Source organism: Strigops habroptila, chromosome 3, assembly GCF_004027225.2.
Source record: "Strigops habroptila isolate Jane chromosome 3, bStrHab1.2.pri, whole genome shotgun sequence".
NCBI lineage: Eukaryota > Metazoa > Chordata > Aves > Psittaciformes > Psittacidae > Strigops > Strigops habroptila.
Window position 1 is genome coordinate 41,299,797 of NC_044279.2, and position 17,730 is coordinate 41,317,526.

Sequence of the window (17,730 nt, forward strand, 5' to 3'; positions counted from 1 at the left end):
ACTTTTCTAGTAGCTCTTTCTTAGGTCACTCTCTCCTCCTTTCACAGCCTTTACTCCAAATCATCTATCAATACACTTCATTCCAAATGCATATCAAAAAGCTTATGTTTTGCTCTCCCTGAACCATTAATAACTTCACCATATCCACTTAGTAAAGGCTGAATACTATAGTTTTCTTTCTTCATGACATAATAAAAATGTCATTTTATTTTCCAGGCAGCTACAAATATTTACAAAATACTCATCCCTTCTGTTATTACTTTATCTATTTTGTAGGTACTAATTTATAGCATTTTTAATTTATTTCCCCTCTTTCATCTGCTTGGATCTTTTTGTGTGATTTAACCTTTTTATTCAAATCACCATCCTTAAGGTTTCAGTACTAAGAAGTAATCAGCCAAAAGCTGTCTCATTTCTTCACTGGTTTTTGATGTCTAAAATAGTTTTCTTACAAAGTTCTCAGCTCCCACTCATATTCTTCTATGTTTGGGGTTCTTTTTTTTTTCATTCTTCTAAACTCGTAACTTTTTCCAATTTGGGGAAATCATCCTCTTTGAACCAACAACTGATGCCAGTCTTACTTTCCTTGTCCTAATTGAAAATAATCAGGTCACGACTACTCTTCCTTAAAGCACCTGGGGAATACTAGTATTGTAACTGGAACTTTAGAATAGAATTGCCCTGTGTAGGTTAGGTGCCTTTTGTGATTAACTTATTATAGTCTCTAATAATTTTTATATACTAGGTTTAGGAGTTTGACCGCAAATATTCCAACAAAATAAACCTTTACACAATAAATGATTTTCTTTCCTCACTTTCTGTAGAGACTAGTGAGGAATAACTTGCCTCTTAACTCTTATCTCTAGTTTTGATGGGATTTTTTTACAGAGAGCTCGCATTTTTCTGGTTTCAGGTACGTGTGTGTTTTGAGAGGAGGATTTCTACATATTTGGGACCCTTGATTCTGATTTCCTATCAACTTAAAAATCACTAGTAAAAGCATAATAGAAAGTGCCTGAACTTAAACAAAACATTCTACAAAATTATTTACTCATGGTTCACAGATCTGCTCTCATAACCTTATCTTTCCTCCTTTCCTCCAACCCTGCTTTTTTCTCTTTTTCTTTGGCTTGCTCTCTATATGTACTTGTGTTCCCAGAATTTATTAAGGGCAAAACTACATAACTAGTCTTTCGTCCCAAGCTCTTCCCATGAGTATTTGTTCTCTGAGCCTAAAATTCCTAAATTCTGCCCAGTTCACAGTCTTCTGGTTCTTCAACCATTTTTAAACACTGATCTTTCTGATCATACTATTGCATTTTTTATTATTGTGACCTTTCTACACAAGATAACATAGATTCTTTCCCTTCCACGGAGAGATCATATAAATATGTTTATCTAGATTAATTTATTTATCTGTTAAACTGATGTTACTTTCTTTGGAAGACTCGGTTTTCCATTGCATAATTTAAACTTCTACCATCTTCAAGACTTCTCATAATTGTCAGCAATCTCTGTTCAAATATCATGACTTCTACCTGAAGCACCTATTGATTTAAAAATCCTGAGATTGTAACAAGAAAGAAAAATTAAAACTCACTCTTTCTAACTACCTTGAACTTCGTCTGAAGTCTGATCAGGCTTCTGAGCTTCTTTCTGTGACTTCTCAGGAATGCTAGCTTATCTTTTTGTTTTTCTACTTTTTGATGAAGTCTCATCTTCTTATGTAATTTTGCAGCTGTAGGAACTGACTGTTGAAGAGCTCTGGAATCTGCAAAATAAAATTCAGTTCATACTTTCTGCTTCCATTCTACTTATCTTAACAGTCTAGACAGCTCTTTCCTGCTTCTTCCAGAATTGTAGTCCTGCTCTCTGCTTCATTTATATCTTCTTTAAAAGTGGCTTGCCAGCTTTCTGTCCATCCCTTCTCAAGATATACTCCAAAATAGCCCAAATAGATATCTGGCTTCCCAGTTGTCCAAGTTGTTGAGATAATATATGCATGTAAATAAAATGTAATGTCTTATTTGGTTAGCATAGATATGGGCACATCAAACCAAGAACTGTATTGTAATACTTGGAAAAAAAAATCCTAGTACCTGCCTTTTTTCATTTTACTCACATTAAAATATTTGTGCATTTTGTGAATGATACTCATTATTTTCCTTCTTCAGTTTGCCATATTTTTTTATTTGCCATGAACTTCATCTTCCCTTTCCTTACACTTTCCTGGTATATTTTCTTGACCTGAGTCTTATGTTCTAAACCATTACCTTTACTTTCTCCCAATTACATCTGTCTAATACATGTGTATGCAGGTCATCTCTAATCTGGGCACCAAAGAAAAGGCAAAACGGTCACGTGGTCTACAAGCATAGATCCCGGTAAAATTGAGTGTGGGGCATGGAGTTGTATACCCAACTGCTGACCTGAAGAGTGCTGCATCTTCTTTCCCAAAATGCATTTGCATGCATTCTGGCAATTAAAAGTTGACCTCTGTTTCTTGTTTGTATATTGGAAGTAATAATCACAATAATAATACTTATTGTTATAAAATATTTTTCATTTTTAAATTGTTCTGCAAATATTAACTATTTATAGTGACAGTAATAAAGAACAAATAACATTTAGTGAATTGACTGAAAATATTGCTTAGTGTAACAACATAGCCCAAATTCAGTGTTTTATTTTCTAGTGGTTCTGTTATGCAACAGATCTAGGTCTGATGGTGACACAGAGAGGCAAATCAGTCTGACACAAGAACTGGACGGTTGTGGGTCCCTGGGCCAGTTGTGTCTTGGTCTTTTCTCACAATGATTTCTTCTTTTCAAAGTAATGCTTGTGAAAAGTAATCACATGGTGATTACTTTTAATCCAGTCTTCAGGAAAAAAACAAAAACAAAACCAAACCAAAACAAAAACAACCAGCATGATTTCAGATACCATGCATTACCAAATGACAGGCTATAGGCAAAAGGCAACCATCACAAATCAAAACCATTACAGATCAAAATCTGCTAGATCATGAAGTCAAGGATGTCTGTGCACAGTTCAAAACAGAGAAAACTGTTGATGCTTGACATGATAAATATGAGCAGTGTGGTTTAATCATCATACTTCAGTTCTGACTATTGATACTTAGAGAAATCATAATCTTTGCACCAAAGAAATGATGCAGATATAAAATCAAGTTAAAACTGATGCGTGATACGCACTCAAAAAAAAAAAAAAAAAATATCTGCAAAGTTTTTAACAGATTTTTTTCACCATGGCGAACTTTCTTAACAAAACTGGAAAGGTATAAATAAAGCTGATCATTTCATCTGGAAGAGGGCTTTTTTCCTTTTTTAATTTGCCATTTGAGCCTTTTCATGTTTCTTTGATAAGATTCTTTCTTCGCTCATAGGTTTCACCAGCAGCAAGCATTTTCTGTTCATTGATATTTAGTAATAACACTGCTTTGGGGGCAGAACCTTCCTTTAATCTTCCACATGTTTCCTGCTCCTCTTTAGGATCTGTGAGTGCACAGAGGCAGAGGCTGAAATTATTCTTCAGCTAAAGAGCGAGCTGAGGGAGAAAGAGCTAAAATTAACGGACATTCGTCTTGAAGCCCTCAGCTCTGCACACCATCTGGATCAGATTCGGGAAGCCATGAACCGCATGCAGGTCAGTGCAGTAGCTTAAGTGATGACAGGGGTGCACATCAAAGCTATCAGTGTGTTTCCTTTCCCAGGACTTTGTTTCAGGTGCCAAAAAACAGACAATACAAAGTAAATTGCTAGATTGACAGTACTTCCAGTGGATGATAAGTGTTCACCTTATAATAATGATATTCTTAGCATTTATATTAATAGCTAAAATGTGTTTAAGTGGTATGGATGGAGGCATAATCCCTGCCCAAAGGATATTTGTTATCTAAACCCTATGACTGGTGAAAGCAACATGACAGACAAGCAGATCGCAACGTGATTTCTACAGAGCTTTAAAACCTTGGGCTGGGGTGGGTGGGGGTATATGTGCATATTCTCTCATCATTTCTGATTCCTAACCCAGCTGTGGTTTGCCAAAGCAAAGAATGCAAAATTGGACTTAACTGTTGTATTCAGCATCACTAAAATTTCACTACATTATTTCATGACACTGCTCCAAATCCTTCCGGAACACTTTTTTCATCAAAAGACTTTCCCTCTCATAAGGCTGAAAGGATGCAGAGAGAATGCCAGTGTTCTTCACTGCACAGAGCTTTTAAGGGACTCAGCTCAGTTGCCCACACACAAGTGTCTAGTATCAGATTAAGTACCCAGAAGTATCTATAACATCCACACAGTATGACATAGGTCCTTCAATAGATTTGGGCTTTTCTGGAATGACAGGTGAGATACCTAGGACATCCCTGAAGGCACTGTAAACCTGGTTTTGGGAAACAGAATCAAGGCCATAGGGTGGGGATTCAGGTTGAGACTAGGAGAGCTACACTGGAAACCCACATTTACGTGGCTGAATCCAGCCTCAGTGCCTTATCAGCTGAATTGCTCTGTGCCATGTGCTTAGGCCATGTGCTCCTGTATGCACTTTTGTACAGATATCCACAGAGACTGATTTCATAACTACCAGATTTGGTGTGTTTGCTGTCTTTTCTGGACCTCTTTGTTTATATAATGCCTATAGTCTCAGCCACACCTTTAAACATTTATGCTATCTGCCACCCTCCCAGGTGCTCACACCACTAAGTGCCGAAATTGCTGTGGGATATATGTCTGAACTTTAATTAAGGGGAAGAATAATCAAGAACTGGTCTGTAAATATAGGTTTCACTTGTCCAGACATAAGTAGACCATTTGATCTGGAGCCTCTAAAAATGTTTAAAGAACTGTAAGAGATAGAATACAGTTAATTGCAAGGGTGGAGAATGGCACATGAAGGCTTGTCAGCTGATTACTGTCTCACACTGGGATATGAGTGCCTGAACCAGGTGAACTCTCTGGAGAGAGGAGTCTGCTGTAGTCACAGGCCTCCAAATTTTGAATTTCACCAGAACTGGGCAGAGGCTGCTGATGGTAATCACCACTTCTTCTGAAGTTTTCCCAGAAGGACAAGCAGCCACCTTGGAGTTGCCAAATTCTGTGATGTTTTGGGGAACTGATGAGGATTGGTGAGAGGAAAAAGTAGGATTGGTGGGAATGATAAATGAATACTGTATTCAAAGCACCTTAAAAATCTGAAGGTCAGCTGAATGGAAGTCTGCTAAGAGTTGCGTAATTAATCAGTGTAAATTGCTGAGTAGAGGAGATTGCATGACTCGTATCCTCATAGCTTCTGGTTTGAACCCCAGGCTAAACTGGCGAATTCATCTGTTGCCTTCTTTCACTATTTTGTTGGTTTGACCCTTCCATTTCACTATCTATCTATCTGTCTCATCACCTTTGCCTATATGATGTAATCTTTTTGTAGCTACATTTGTATAATGTAGCTGTACAGCCTTGATAAAAGAATAGGACTTTTAGCGTTGTTAGTGCATGTGGAATTACATTTGATGTGCGAAACTGTCTGCAAGAATAAGCAGTTGCTTTGTATTGTGCTTCATGGAGTGACTGAAAGCTAGGTTTAGTTGGTACCAGGCTGTTCTCAGGGTAAGTTTTCATTTTGTTATTGTACATTCAATAATCACTTGGCACCACAAAGGATTTAGCTAAAAAAATTTCCTGGCTGTTCTGATTCATCTGTCACTGTATGTTTTCATCAAAGAGGGTTTGCTGGCGGCTACGGGAACAATCCCATGTTTGAATTATCAGAAAGTCTTATCTGATAGCGAGAAGGGTTATGAAAACTGTTAAAACTATCAAGTCCTAATTGTACATTTGTAATTTCATTTGTCCTCTGTGAAGTTACTGCTTAAATTTTTGATTTTTAAATTTTCTGTGACTGTAGAAACATTGACATATCCAAAATTTTGACAATAACTTTCTCACCTGACTTTTACCTAGGATGTTTGACAATAGAAAGTAGCTTAGAAAACTGGGGATAGCTGGGAAAATTCTCACCACACTTACATTATGGCCAACTGTACAATAAACGCGGAAGCTTGAAGCTCATGTTGTTTAGGAATTGTCTTGAGGCAAAAGCTAAAATAAGTTTATAGGGCTTTTTTCCCTTCGTTTTAGAAGTAAAAGCAATACCATTTTCTCTGGCTGTGTTATACTTCATATATATGTTGCAACATACTGCTGTGAAAGTGGCAAACCAGTTATGTCCTGCAGGCAACCAGCAAGCACCAGAACTGCCCGAGCAGTTTTCTGAAAGAATAATCTCTTGTGCTTTTATGTTGATTTCTTTTGTATACAGAATGAAATTGAAATATTGAAAGCTGAAAATGATCGTTTAAAGGCAGAGACCGGCAATGCAGGAAAGCCTGCCCGGCCATCATCAGAGTCTTCAAGCAGCACATCATCTTCTTCCTCGCGGCAGTCACTAGGACTTTCTCTGAACAATCTAAACATCACAGAATCTGTTACATCAGGTAAGTATATTTTGGGCACATGCACACCTCAGCAATTGGTGAGAATTTCTTTTCACCCTCTTAATGGACCATATATGAGGCATGTCTGAAAATTAAAACATGTGACACCACTCAGGTAAACATCAGATATGCATTCACTAATGGAGATGAGGAAGAATGCTGGCAGTCATTTCTGAACATGCAGCTTTTAGAAAGCTCGGAATAATAATAACAGACTGTTCATTATGTTTGCTTGATTCCTAGCTATGATACTCTACCTACCTAGTTTACAATACTCTTTGGTCATCTAGTTTCAATTTATTTGAAGAGGACAATATCTGTTGTAGTATACTTGACAGGACAACTGTATACTCTTGTATTCTCTTGACCCTATGGAATAAATAGGAGCATAGTCCATGAAATTTTCTTTTCTTTTTCTTTTTTTGGGGTTTTTTTGGGGGTTGGGTTTTGGTGGGGTTTTTTTTTTTATCAATCTCTTACCATTCAGTTAGCTACTTTAACTTCATTCGTATTTGCAGCTGGGGCAGAAAGTGGTCTCAGTTAGCTTTATACCTTACATTGTTTTAATGTGATATAGCTAGTTAGCCTGTGTTGGACCACACAAGAGCCAAACCCTGCCTGACTTATTAAGCACTCTAATTGTTTTCAGTGAACGAGAGAAAGCAAGCAGAACTTTGATCCACATCCTGAACATTAACATTTGATTATTCTCCATGCTATAGAGTGTATGATAATAAGCCTTTTACGCTTGTTTTGTTAATGTAGCCAAGAAACAGAAGTGCTGTCTCTAATATTAGGACCAGGAGCAGAGCAGAAGCAAAGCAGCACTCATTAGCATAGATTCCACAGAAAGTAGAATGAAGTCTCTGGAAGCAATAAAAATATGGCTAATGCTTGTAGAAAGAGTCTAGGCAAGAGTACAGCTGGGAACATGCCAAGCTGCCTGACTGTAATTTGGATTGGCAATTAGCTGTATTTTCTTGCCAGTCATTGATTACACGGATATTTGAATATTTTTTTTATTAATATCAGATTTTATATGAAAATTGGTATATTTTTTGTTTATATTCCAGCCTACTTTTTTGACAGATTTAACTTTTAGCATGGGTTCGCTTGAACTAGGCCTCAGTATAAAATGAAGTGTTGTAAAAACAGGGAGAAAAAGTTTAAAACAAAACAAAGCAAAAAAAAAGCAAACAAAAAAACCCCAGAGGTTTGAGGTTTTTTAAATAGTAATTGTAGAAGATTGTAGCATGTCTTTTATGAGCAACAACTATTAGCACTTTGTCACTGAACAGTAAGACTGAGGCAAGTGTTTGAACTTGATGATCTTAAGGGTCTTATCCAACCTAAAAGTTTCTATGATTGTATAAGCTTTATATAATTTTCTGTGTCAGCGGTTCTAAATGTATTTCTAGCATGCAAAGTAATTACTTTTGGTTATAAGAAATTAAAGAAATAAGGGTGCCTAATGAGGAGTGGAGGATTTCATTTGATTATGAATCCATCCTTTTTGATCATTGTGAGTACCATTTGGTTGCCATGCCAGAGAACTGGGAAGGGTGACAGCTTCCTACCAAGTCTTATGGGATTTCTGTGGCAGCTGGAGTGCTATTGAACAAAATTCCCTGAGATATGGAGAGGTTAATCATGCTGGGGACTAAGCTGAGAGATGACAAGGTCTTTGGCTCGTCATATTAAAAAAATGCCATGGCAGTTTCTGTGAGACCAGTATCCCCAAATGACCAAGGTCACCTGGAAATGACCAAAGCTATCTACTGCCAGTTCCTAAGGGTATGACCATCTCCCCTAGATAGGTGTGAATGGCAAGCTAAGAAGGGGCTCAGTTGTCACAGACACCTGTATTTCAGTCAGTCACTGGAGTAAAGAGCAGCAAACAAGGACCAATACAACACTCTGCCTGTAATGTCCAGTGAAAAGTGTGCCAGAGCTCAGACAAGAATTGAGCCAGAGCCCCCACAGTGCACCTAAGGAGGAGGCCTGGCAGGAGATAATTAAAGCAATTAGCACCACCATGAAATTAGAACCCCTTGGGCATCTTCTCAGCCCCTTGTGTCAGTGAGAGGGAGAGCTCCTCATTCCTGAAGACTCACAGAAGAATATATTTTAAAGGCTACATGAGGGTCATTTAGAGATTGAAAAAATTCACAGGGGATCAGTTATATTGTAAATTGCCCTCAGATGAACTGTGACATTACGGAAACTCTTAAGGTTTGTCAAATATGCCAAAACACAAGACAAGTGAAGTGAAATATTCAGTGCTGGAGGCACAGAAAAACTGTCTGCCTGGAACAAAACAAGCATGGATTTGTTTAAGCTCACAACAAAAATGCTTCTTCATTTGATCAGTTAAGAAAACCCCAACCAAATAAACAACAAACATCATCTGCAAAATCTGCTTTGTAGATCTCAGTGTAAACTATCAAGCATTTTACATTAGAACTTATTTTTTTATACATTCATTGAAGTCATATTCATAAATCTACTTTGGTTTAGCTTTGAGCAAGTAACTGAACCCTACTGGGACTTCATTTAATTTGGGTGAAATCTGACCTTGTGCAGATTATGACATGAAGTCAATGCTTTTCTTCAATTGCCATGATAAGAAGAAGCAGGGTTTAGGGTAGTGAATTACTGTGCTGGACTTTGAAGAAAATGCAAATCCATAATCTCTGCTAATTTGATAGCTAGTTTAAATGTCTTAACAGTACAATCTCTGGGAGAACTTCTAGAGGAAGACAGTAGTTTTATCCCTTGCAGTAAGCTTCAATCTCAGCCTTTAGTAAGGAGTACATCCTCCTGATTTCTCATTTTAGGAGTTAGTGAAGAGGCTCAGAGCAGATCAGAATCACTCTTTGCCTCCAAGGAAAATGAAACCTTTTCTTAGTGGAATGGCCGTCCATTATGCCATCCCATATTATGAAGGACTGCAAAGTGGTTTTCTAATGGATACTTTTTGTAAGCCTATATTATGGGCGTAAAAAACCCCTCTATCCATACCATATTTACAGAAGGTAAGAAAATCAGCTGAAAGAAAAAATTAAATGCTATTTTCCTTATCAGCAAACATATCAATTCAAGGATTTCTTGGTTTTCTCCTTGCAACATTCTAAAGGGCACAATGAGTGCCCACAGATATAAACTTAATTTAGGTTTCAAACAGCATTATTTTATGGACATATGGTAATTTTGAACAAGTTCCAAGAAAGAAACCAAAGGCAAGACTGTAGTGCAAGAATTTATTTATTCTTGATTTCCTATTCTTTTCTACATGATTAAAGCTCCTAATATTGCTTTAAAAATTGACAATTTGTGTGGTTTTTTATCTCCAATAGAAAAGGTGGATTAGGAATAAGTACAGATTAAAATCATTGCAAGTTGTGATGTCAGCCTTTCTTTTTAACCAAAAAATCCTTTGAACAAATATTGAACTGATGATGTGAACATAACTGATGTGATTTGTCAGGTGGATTACTTTACTTCCCTTCTTTTATTGTAGATATTTTGTTGGAGGATGTCACTGATGGAACACTCCACAAAGAAGGTCATAGCGTGAAAATTTTAGTCACTATAAACAAGGGCTATAGTCGAGCCAAGGTAAGTCTAGATGCAGAATTATATAGCTGAGGCAAATTTTGCAGTATTGGAGCTCAACTTATTTCAGTATTTTCAACCAGTAACTGAAGGGAAATATCCTAAAGATAGCAGCTCTCATCTCTGTCATCCATGCTCAATACGGTTAGGCACTCTCCATAGACTAATGTCATATGGCCTCCTTCTGCCTTTGTGGTGTCCCAGACACTATCAATTCTCAGTTTAATTAGTAAAATGATGTTCTGGGACTTGCTATCTCCGTTTAAAAGTCATTTACAAATTAGACCTATGTCTTGGACCCCTTAGGGTGCAAGCATGAATATGCTGCTGAAGTAATCAATTTGGAACTGCACTGTCTGTATTACAAAAATTTTAAGTACAGGGCAACTTTTATTTATATTCAGCTCTTCATAAACACAGATGCAACCAAAGAGCAGAATAACATACTGCATTTCCTTCCTTATAAAGATGTACTAAAATAATACCATCCATACCCATTTCTGGCACACATATTACTAACAAAGTCATAACATCACATTGCAAATAATATTATTTTTCTTCATTGGGAAAATTGTGAAGCTAATTACCACCATTTTTAAACCAGTTTCCAAAAATCTTTCTTTGCAGGATCAAAAACCACATACATATCTGATAGGATCAATTGGAGTAAGTGGAAAAACAAAATGGGATGTTTTAGATGGTGTAATCAGGCGTCTCTTTAAGGTAAGACACTGAAAAAATAGCTCAACTATTAATTTAATTTCACTTAAGAAAAATCTGTATTCTTTAGGTTGTCTTACCAAATTTTTGTTTTGTATTTTGACATGTCGCTAACACCACTATTGAACTTCATTCTTAATGTTGATTTTCATTTTTCATGATTGTTCTCTATTGAATGTGACTGCAAGAATCTCCTTGTCAGGTGACTTCACCTGTACTGAAATATTTTCCAAACTGTTTTCATTCAATAACCATTTTTATTTTTTATGTCTTATGTTTTCATGTAACTTCAGGAATACATTTTTCGAGTGGATCCGACCACTAGCCTGGGTTTAAGCTCTGAGTGCATTGCTAGCTATTGTATAGGGGATGTAATTAGAGCCCATAGCCTAGAAGTGCCTGAACTGCTGCCTTGTGGATATCTGGTTGGAGATGATAACGTCATCACTGTGAACCTGAAAGGTAAAACCCCAGGGATATTTCTGCAGATAATGTAGAATTCTTCACTTCAGTCCCCCACCTCTTCATACTTTCTTTCTCACATCTGACCTTTCTGTATTTTGTCTCCAGTTCAAGGACTCATTTATCACATAGACTCTCTATATGACATTGTACAATACCTAACACAGTGTGGCATTTTGAGGCCAATCTAAGAATATCTCTGTCCTTCTCTGCCTGACTGCCAAACCACAGCAAAGTACAAATTTCTGACTATAGCAAAAAAACCAAACCGAAAACAAAAACCCAAAAAAGAGATTAAGATGAGAAATATTTATACCTCACACAGTTCTGCAGGAAAAAGCTGTAGGGATTTGCTGTTGGAGGGGAGGGGTGCCTTGAGAAGAACTACGTATATATTGATGTGAAAGCCGGTAACCCTGTGGCTGTCACTTTGACCTTTTTTTGTCATGTGTCTGAAACATACATCTTTGCCTCACTGAGCCTTCTATTCACATTTACTTTGATTTTATCTCTCCTACCTATCGTGTCCCACTCAATGTTTAATTTTTTTGGCACTGTGGAAGGATATAAGCATTTCCACAGTAATGAAGCCTGTCATAGGAATTTGATTTAGGCAGTGTCTTCCCTTGCTTTGAGCATAACACCATCAGGTGCTGGCCAAACTCATACCTACCTTAGCAAGGATGAGGACAGGCCATTTTTCTTTTCTTTTGTTCCCAGGAGTGGAAGAAAACAGTCTGGACAGTTTTGTGTTTGACACATTAATTCCTAAGCCAATTACCCAGCGGTACTTTAATTTACTGATGGAGCATCGCAGAATTATTCTGTCGGGACCCAGTGGCACAGGAAAGACCTATTTAGCTAACAGGCTGGCTGAATATATTATTACTAAATCTGGCAGAAAAAAAACTGAGGATGCAATTGCAACTTTTAATGTAGATCACAAGTCAAGCAAGGTAAGTTACAGTTGAAAAGATAACCTATTGCCTAATTTGTAGTGATGATGCAAAGCACATCCTATTAATTGGCAAACTGTTTTGTTGCTCACTTCTTATTTTCTCGTATAGAATTCAGTCTCCAGTCCCAGTGAGGAAGAGGGACAAGATCTTTCTGTTCTAAACAAATCACTGAAGTACTGTGAGGGAAGTCTGAATTTTCCCTTGCTTGAGGAAACCCATGTTAGGGATAGATGCAGTGAAGTTCCTATATAAGTTAAATTTGTAGATTGCAATTCCTTTGTCAGAAAGGTTAGATATGAAGTAATACTAGTCTAATTTACTTTTTTATAGTGATAATATCAGCTTATTGTTAGCAAATGATTCAGAATGGGGATCACTATCTTGGGTTCAGCTTCTCAATCAGCACTGGATAAATTACAACTGCTGCCACTGTTTCTGGCGTGCATTGGTCAGGAAGTTGACCATACTAAAATTGCCTTGTGCATCATGTCACATTCCCAGTGATTTACATAGTTCAGATGGTCAAGCTTCTCGCATGACTACTATGCTAGCCACAGATAATACTGTTCACTTCCTGTCCTAAATTGGGTATACTCCTAACTTGGTACCCAGGGAAAAGAGAATGAAAGGTTTTGTCCAGAGCTTTTGATTTGCACAGAAAATAAGGAATGTTAGTATAAGAAGGAAGAACATACAGATCCCAAAGGGGCAAGTGTACCATTCCTGTAAAAACATCGCTTTTCACTGTCTTTATACAGTGGATTTGTGATGACATTTACTTTGGCAGGGAATGTGTTTGTCTTTTATTTTTAAACCATATACATTTATAATGAAAATTGTTCCACAAAAGAGCAAGCTTTTGGATTTCTTGGTCAATTGCTTGTTTGTGTTTTTGTTTGGGGTTTTGGTTATTTTTCCTTTGTTTCTAGTAAGTTTTATATAGAACTTTTGAGTTTGTAGTAAAAAAGAAAAACCAACGTTGTCAAATACCAAGTGTGTTTGAATGATACAGATAGTGCTATTCCATGGAAGGAACCCATGTTGTTACCCTAGAGACATCTGATCATAAAAAGCAAAAAAAAAAATCTTTCTTGAAATAAAAAAGACTGCATGTTCCCATTAAAGAGAAAAGATTCTGCTATCCCTGATCCAGAAAGTAAAATGGCAATAGGAGCTTTGTTCATAATACTAAGCATTCCCAGCACTGACAAAATTAGATACCTCTAGAGATACAGCTGTAAAACTTGACTAGGCCAGACCCTCAAGGGCAACAAAGTGTTGAGAAAAATGTGAAATGTTTTGATTATAGAAAGCTCTCTTTTACTCCAGCGCTAAACCAGAGCCAGACAGATAGCTGAGAGAAAAAAAAAAGAATTTACCCAGTAAATTTTATTATTAGGTGTGATATAGTATCCCAAAAAGGTCAAATAGATTTTCAGTGAGAGTTGTGAAAGGAGATATCTGAAGGAGCAGTTCAGTATGCCTAAATGGTGTGATAATTTTGGGGGGGATTTGTATATAAATGTGGTGTTCATAAGAATGGAGGTCCAATAATGTCAGTATCTCAGCCCATTGGAAATGGCATATTTTATTGCAACCTATTTTCCTCTGGAGATCAGATACTTTATCAGCAGGTTTCTAAGGAATGCATCCACCAAATAGCTATGTGTATGCTTCAGTCATTTGCCTTATGTTTAGTGCCTTTGTTTTTCCCAGCATGTGGCTTCAATGTTGCTCTATCTAAGAAGCAGGTCTTCCTGCATGTGCTGATCCAGCTGAATTATCTGTAGTGCAGCCTCTTTATCTTTCTGAAAATCTTTTCCACTAAAATTACATCTATGGTCTAATTGGATTAATATTTTCTGGTTTGTTTTGGTTTTCGTTTTGTTTTGTTAATTCTGCTGAAGGATCTGCGACAATACCTAGCAAACCTAGCTGAGCAATGCAGTGCTGACAACAATGGTGCTGACCTCCCTGTGGTCATAATACTTGATAACCTTCACCACATCAGTTCACTTAGTGACATCTTCAATGGTTTCCTCAACTGTAAATATAATAAATGGTAGGTAGTAGCTGCTGTCCCCTTTCATACACCTTTTGCAATCAAAACAGTAAAAGTTATTTGTTATTTTGCAAAATAAAATGTCCCAGTGAAAACTTAGACTCCCATAGGCTGTCAGCAAAGCCCTTACGTGTTTCAACAATTTTAATCCTCTTCAGCCAGATACTTAGGTGTCTGCTTCCTTTATTTGTAAGACTCCCATGCATCTCAGTGATATATAAACATATCGTAGAATTTACGAATATACTTAAACGCTTGACTGAATTAGTGTTTTATCCCTTTCACCCTGTCAGATCACACTAACTCATTACTATCATAAGGACAGTTTATGGGAGAGTGAGAAGAAATGCCCTTTATATTAGTGGAATCTGGGATATGTGGGAAGCCACGAACCATGCCATGCAGAAGCATCTGTATATCAGGCAGGCTTGCACTTCCTACAGTTTTCCTGTAGCAGTGCAGAACTATGAAGTTTGCTGACTGTTATTGCCAAGAAAGAATAAAAATAATACTCTCTGTTTTACTGGCCTACAACATTGGCTATTTCTTCTGTTAAAGTACCATCATAGGGACTTCCCTTCATAAAATCACTGCATGCTATGTCTTACCCATGAAATTCACTGGCTTCTGAAATTAAAACTCTAAGTCTACTGCAAAATTATGAGGTACATGAGGACAGGGTTACCTCATTTATTTTTTTGTGACAGATGAGTACTAGTAAACTACAAATGTGCAGAGAGGGAAATCATACAGAATAAACCTTAAAAAGGGCGCCTCAGAAATATTTTAAATCTAAGACTATAATGCATTGATTGGCCTACTGCAGATAATAATATTTTCTGAATATCTGAATGGATTCTCCATCAAAAAAAAACCAACCACCCACTACTACTTTTCTCTTTTCAGTCCCTATATTATTGGAACCATGAACCAGGGAGTTTCTTCTTCACCAAATCTGGAGCTGCATCACAATTTCAGGTACATTCACTCTATATTTGCTATGGCCGTGCCCTGCTTCTCAGCTCAGTTCTTCAGCAAACATTGATCTTGTATCTCATCACAGCAAAGTATTTTAGCTTCTGTGTCTTTCCTGTATTGGTGGGTCTGTGAATGGTATTGGAGAATGGTGAAGGAAATAAGATACTTTCTGGCATCTCTAGGAAGTTGGTGAAGACAATTGCATTCTTGCATTCCATTTGTCTTCAGCAGTGTCTTGAATTCCTGCTGAAACCTGTAATGATTGTGGTGTAGGAGTGGGCTATAATCTAGTTTATTGGCGCAGTTTTACACTTCATGACTAATGAGACTCAGAAGCTTTTGACATTACTGTCATCTGTATGTTATAAGAAGAAATTATGTATTTGCTATTCATTGTGGCTTGACATTTATCCTTTCTACCCAGGTGGGTGCTGTGTGCTAATCACACAGAGCCTATTAAAGGTTTCTTGGGCAGATATCTGAGAAGAAAACTGATTGAGACTGAAATAGAAAGGAACATGCGCAATAATGAGCTCATCAAAATCATTGACTGGATCCCCAAAACATGGCATCATCTCAACAGCTTCCTAGAAACACACAGCTCTTCAGATGTAACTATTGGTGAGTCTGTTGATGCAGTGCTTTGAAATAAGGATCCAGGCTGGACATTTTACAGATTTGTGAAGGATATATTATGTTTTTAAAAGTTGTCATCTCTCAGTGTGAAGTACAACATCAGTGTGTCTGATGCTAGACAGATTGAAATGAAAATGGAAAGTTTAATGAGAGAGTATGTATTTCCTGGTGCCTGGTACTTCTGCCTTGGTTACTATTGACTTTTAAGTATCGTAAATTCAAAAAGTTAAATTTACAAAACTTACCTCAATAGCAACTTTCCTAAGCTTTTTTTTTTTTTCCCTGCTTTCACACTGCAATATAATTACAGCAATAAAAACACTTGGACCTGAGGTCTTTTAGTGGAAAAGCTGTGTTAGCAAAGAAATCATCCTTTTACATAGCTTTGCTTGTAAAATTTGTAAGTGTTGATCAGGCCCTAGAATTGGCTAAAGAGACACTAGTTCATTTTTAATGAAAATAAATGCTACTATTTTAATTCTGTCAAGATTATTTTTAGTGTGTTCCTAGTTCTACTTTTTTTAATACACGACTTGATTTTTCAGGTCCCCGTCTTTTCCTCCCTTGCCCTATGGATGTTGATGGCTCCAGAGTGTGGTTCACAGACCTCTGGAACTATTCCCTGGTGCCATATCTTCTGGAAGCTGTGAGAGAAGGACTTCAGGTATGTCATCTGTTTCCCAGCAATTTTTTCTAATTCATTTCATAGGTTTTCTCCAAGCTACTTTTAACTAGTACATCTAAGTATGAATGCTGTTCTGTTTGCAAGAAGAAAATCTGTGGAGGGATTATAGAAATCAGTCTTGAACTCCTTGTGACCTGCTCTTACTCTGGTGTATAATTTGGCCTTGTCTACTCCAGCACTGGCATGTCTTGTATTTTGCAAAGAGGATTTCTCCTCTGTGACTGGAGGAAGGTTCTTCCTTTTCCACTGTTTAAAGAGTTCCCAGCAATGCTAAATACAGCTGAGATTGACTCCCTGAGTCAAGTCAGTCTCAGCCTGTTTCTGCATGGAAGAGTGAATAGCCTGTACACTGGTGCAAGAAAATATTTGGTCTGTATAATCCTCTACCACCTACGTACACATGTAGGCATACAGGCTTGTGGAGGAAAGGTTGTGAACAAGGATATTTTCGCCATTCAGGTAAAAGAAAAGAAAGTTTGTCTAACCAGATTGAGATCATTTACTCTTTGGCCCTGCTGAACATGAGGGTCTGTCCTTCTTGCCCTTATATCTTGCAACCCTGCTCATATTTCCCATAGTTTTCTTTCTCCTTTTTTTGTTTCTTTGTATGGGCAAAGGTTCCCTCCTGAGTGTAATTCTCATTTTGGATAACAGTGCCATCACTGTGCTTCACAGTTCGCTCTATCCTGTCCTTTCAAGAGCTAGGTGTTAGCAGCAGTTCCACTGATTGTTAATGAACCATTAAAATTACTTCTACTTTAATAGAAAGAGGGCTACAGATAGATTTGCTTGTGGATAGCACTTGGAGCTGTGCATATAGGTTAAGATATTAAGATACCAGACCATTCCACGTTTTTAGAGCAAACCTAAATCTTGATATAAATCCTTTATTCTTTTGGGGTTTTTTGTTTTTTTTTTTCAGTCTTAATTGGCTTTCCCCCTTTTCTTTCATGCAATTCTGTGTCCTCTGAAAAAGACACTTTGTGGAAAATCAGTTTTTTAGTTTTTTGCCATACATGACACTGAAAGAAATGACTGCACAGTACAGGGGGGATTATAGACTAGTCAAAGAAATGTGTAAGCAGCTGCAGTTTCT

General features: G+C 37.2%; 1 protein-coding gene across 8 annotated transcripts in view; it reads left to right on the forward strand.

Moving 5' to 3' along the window:
- Positions 1 to 17,730, forward strand: part of NAV3 (neuron navigator 3) — a 547,425-nt gene that overhangs the window by 523,018 nt on the left and 6,677 nt on the right. For all 8 annotated transcript variants that reach the window (XM_030479342.1, XM_030479337.1, XM_030479339.1 and 5 more), the window contains 10 exons: positions 3,513 to 3,666; positions 6,343 to 6,517; positions 10,038 to 10,135; positions 10,760 to 10,855; positions 11,146 to 11,314; positions 12,035 to 12,270; positions 14,181 to 14,335; positions 15,242 to 15,313; positions 15,738 to 15,934; positions 16,495 to 16,613. In XM_030479342.1, the coding sequence (XP_030335202.1) occupies positions 3,513 to 3,666; positions 6,343 to 6,517; positions 10,038 to 10,135; positions 10,760 to 10,855; positions 11,146 to 11,314; positions 12,035 to 12,270; positions 14,181 to 14,335; positions 15,242 to 15,313; positions 15,738 to 15,934; positions 16,495 to 16,613 (1,471 nt within the window). The remainder of the gene's footprint in view (positions 1 to 3,512; positions 3,667 to 6,342; positions 6,518 to 10,037; positions 10,136 to 10,759; positions 10,856 to 11,145; positions 11,315 to 12,034; positions 12,271 to 14,180; positions 14,336 to 15,241; positions 15,314 to 15,737; positions 15,935 to 16,494; positions 16,614 to 17,730) is intronic.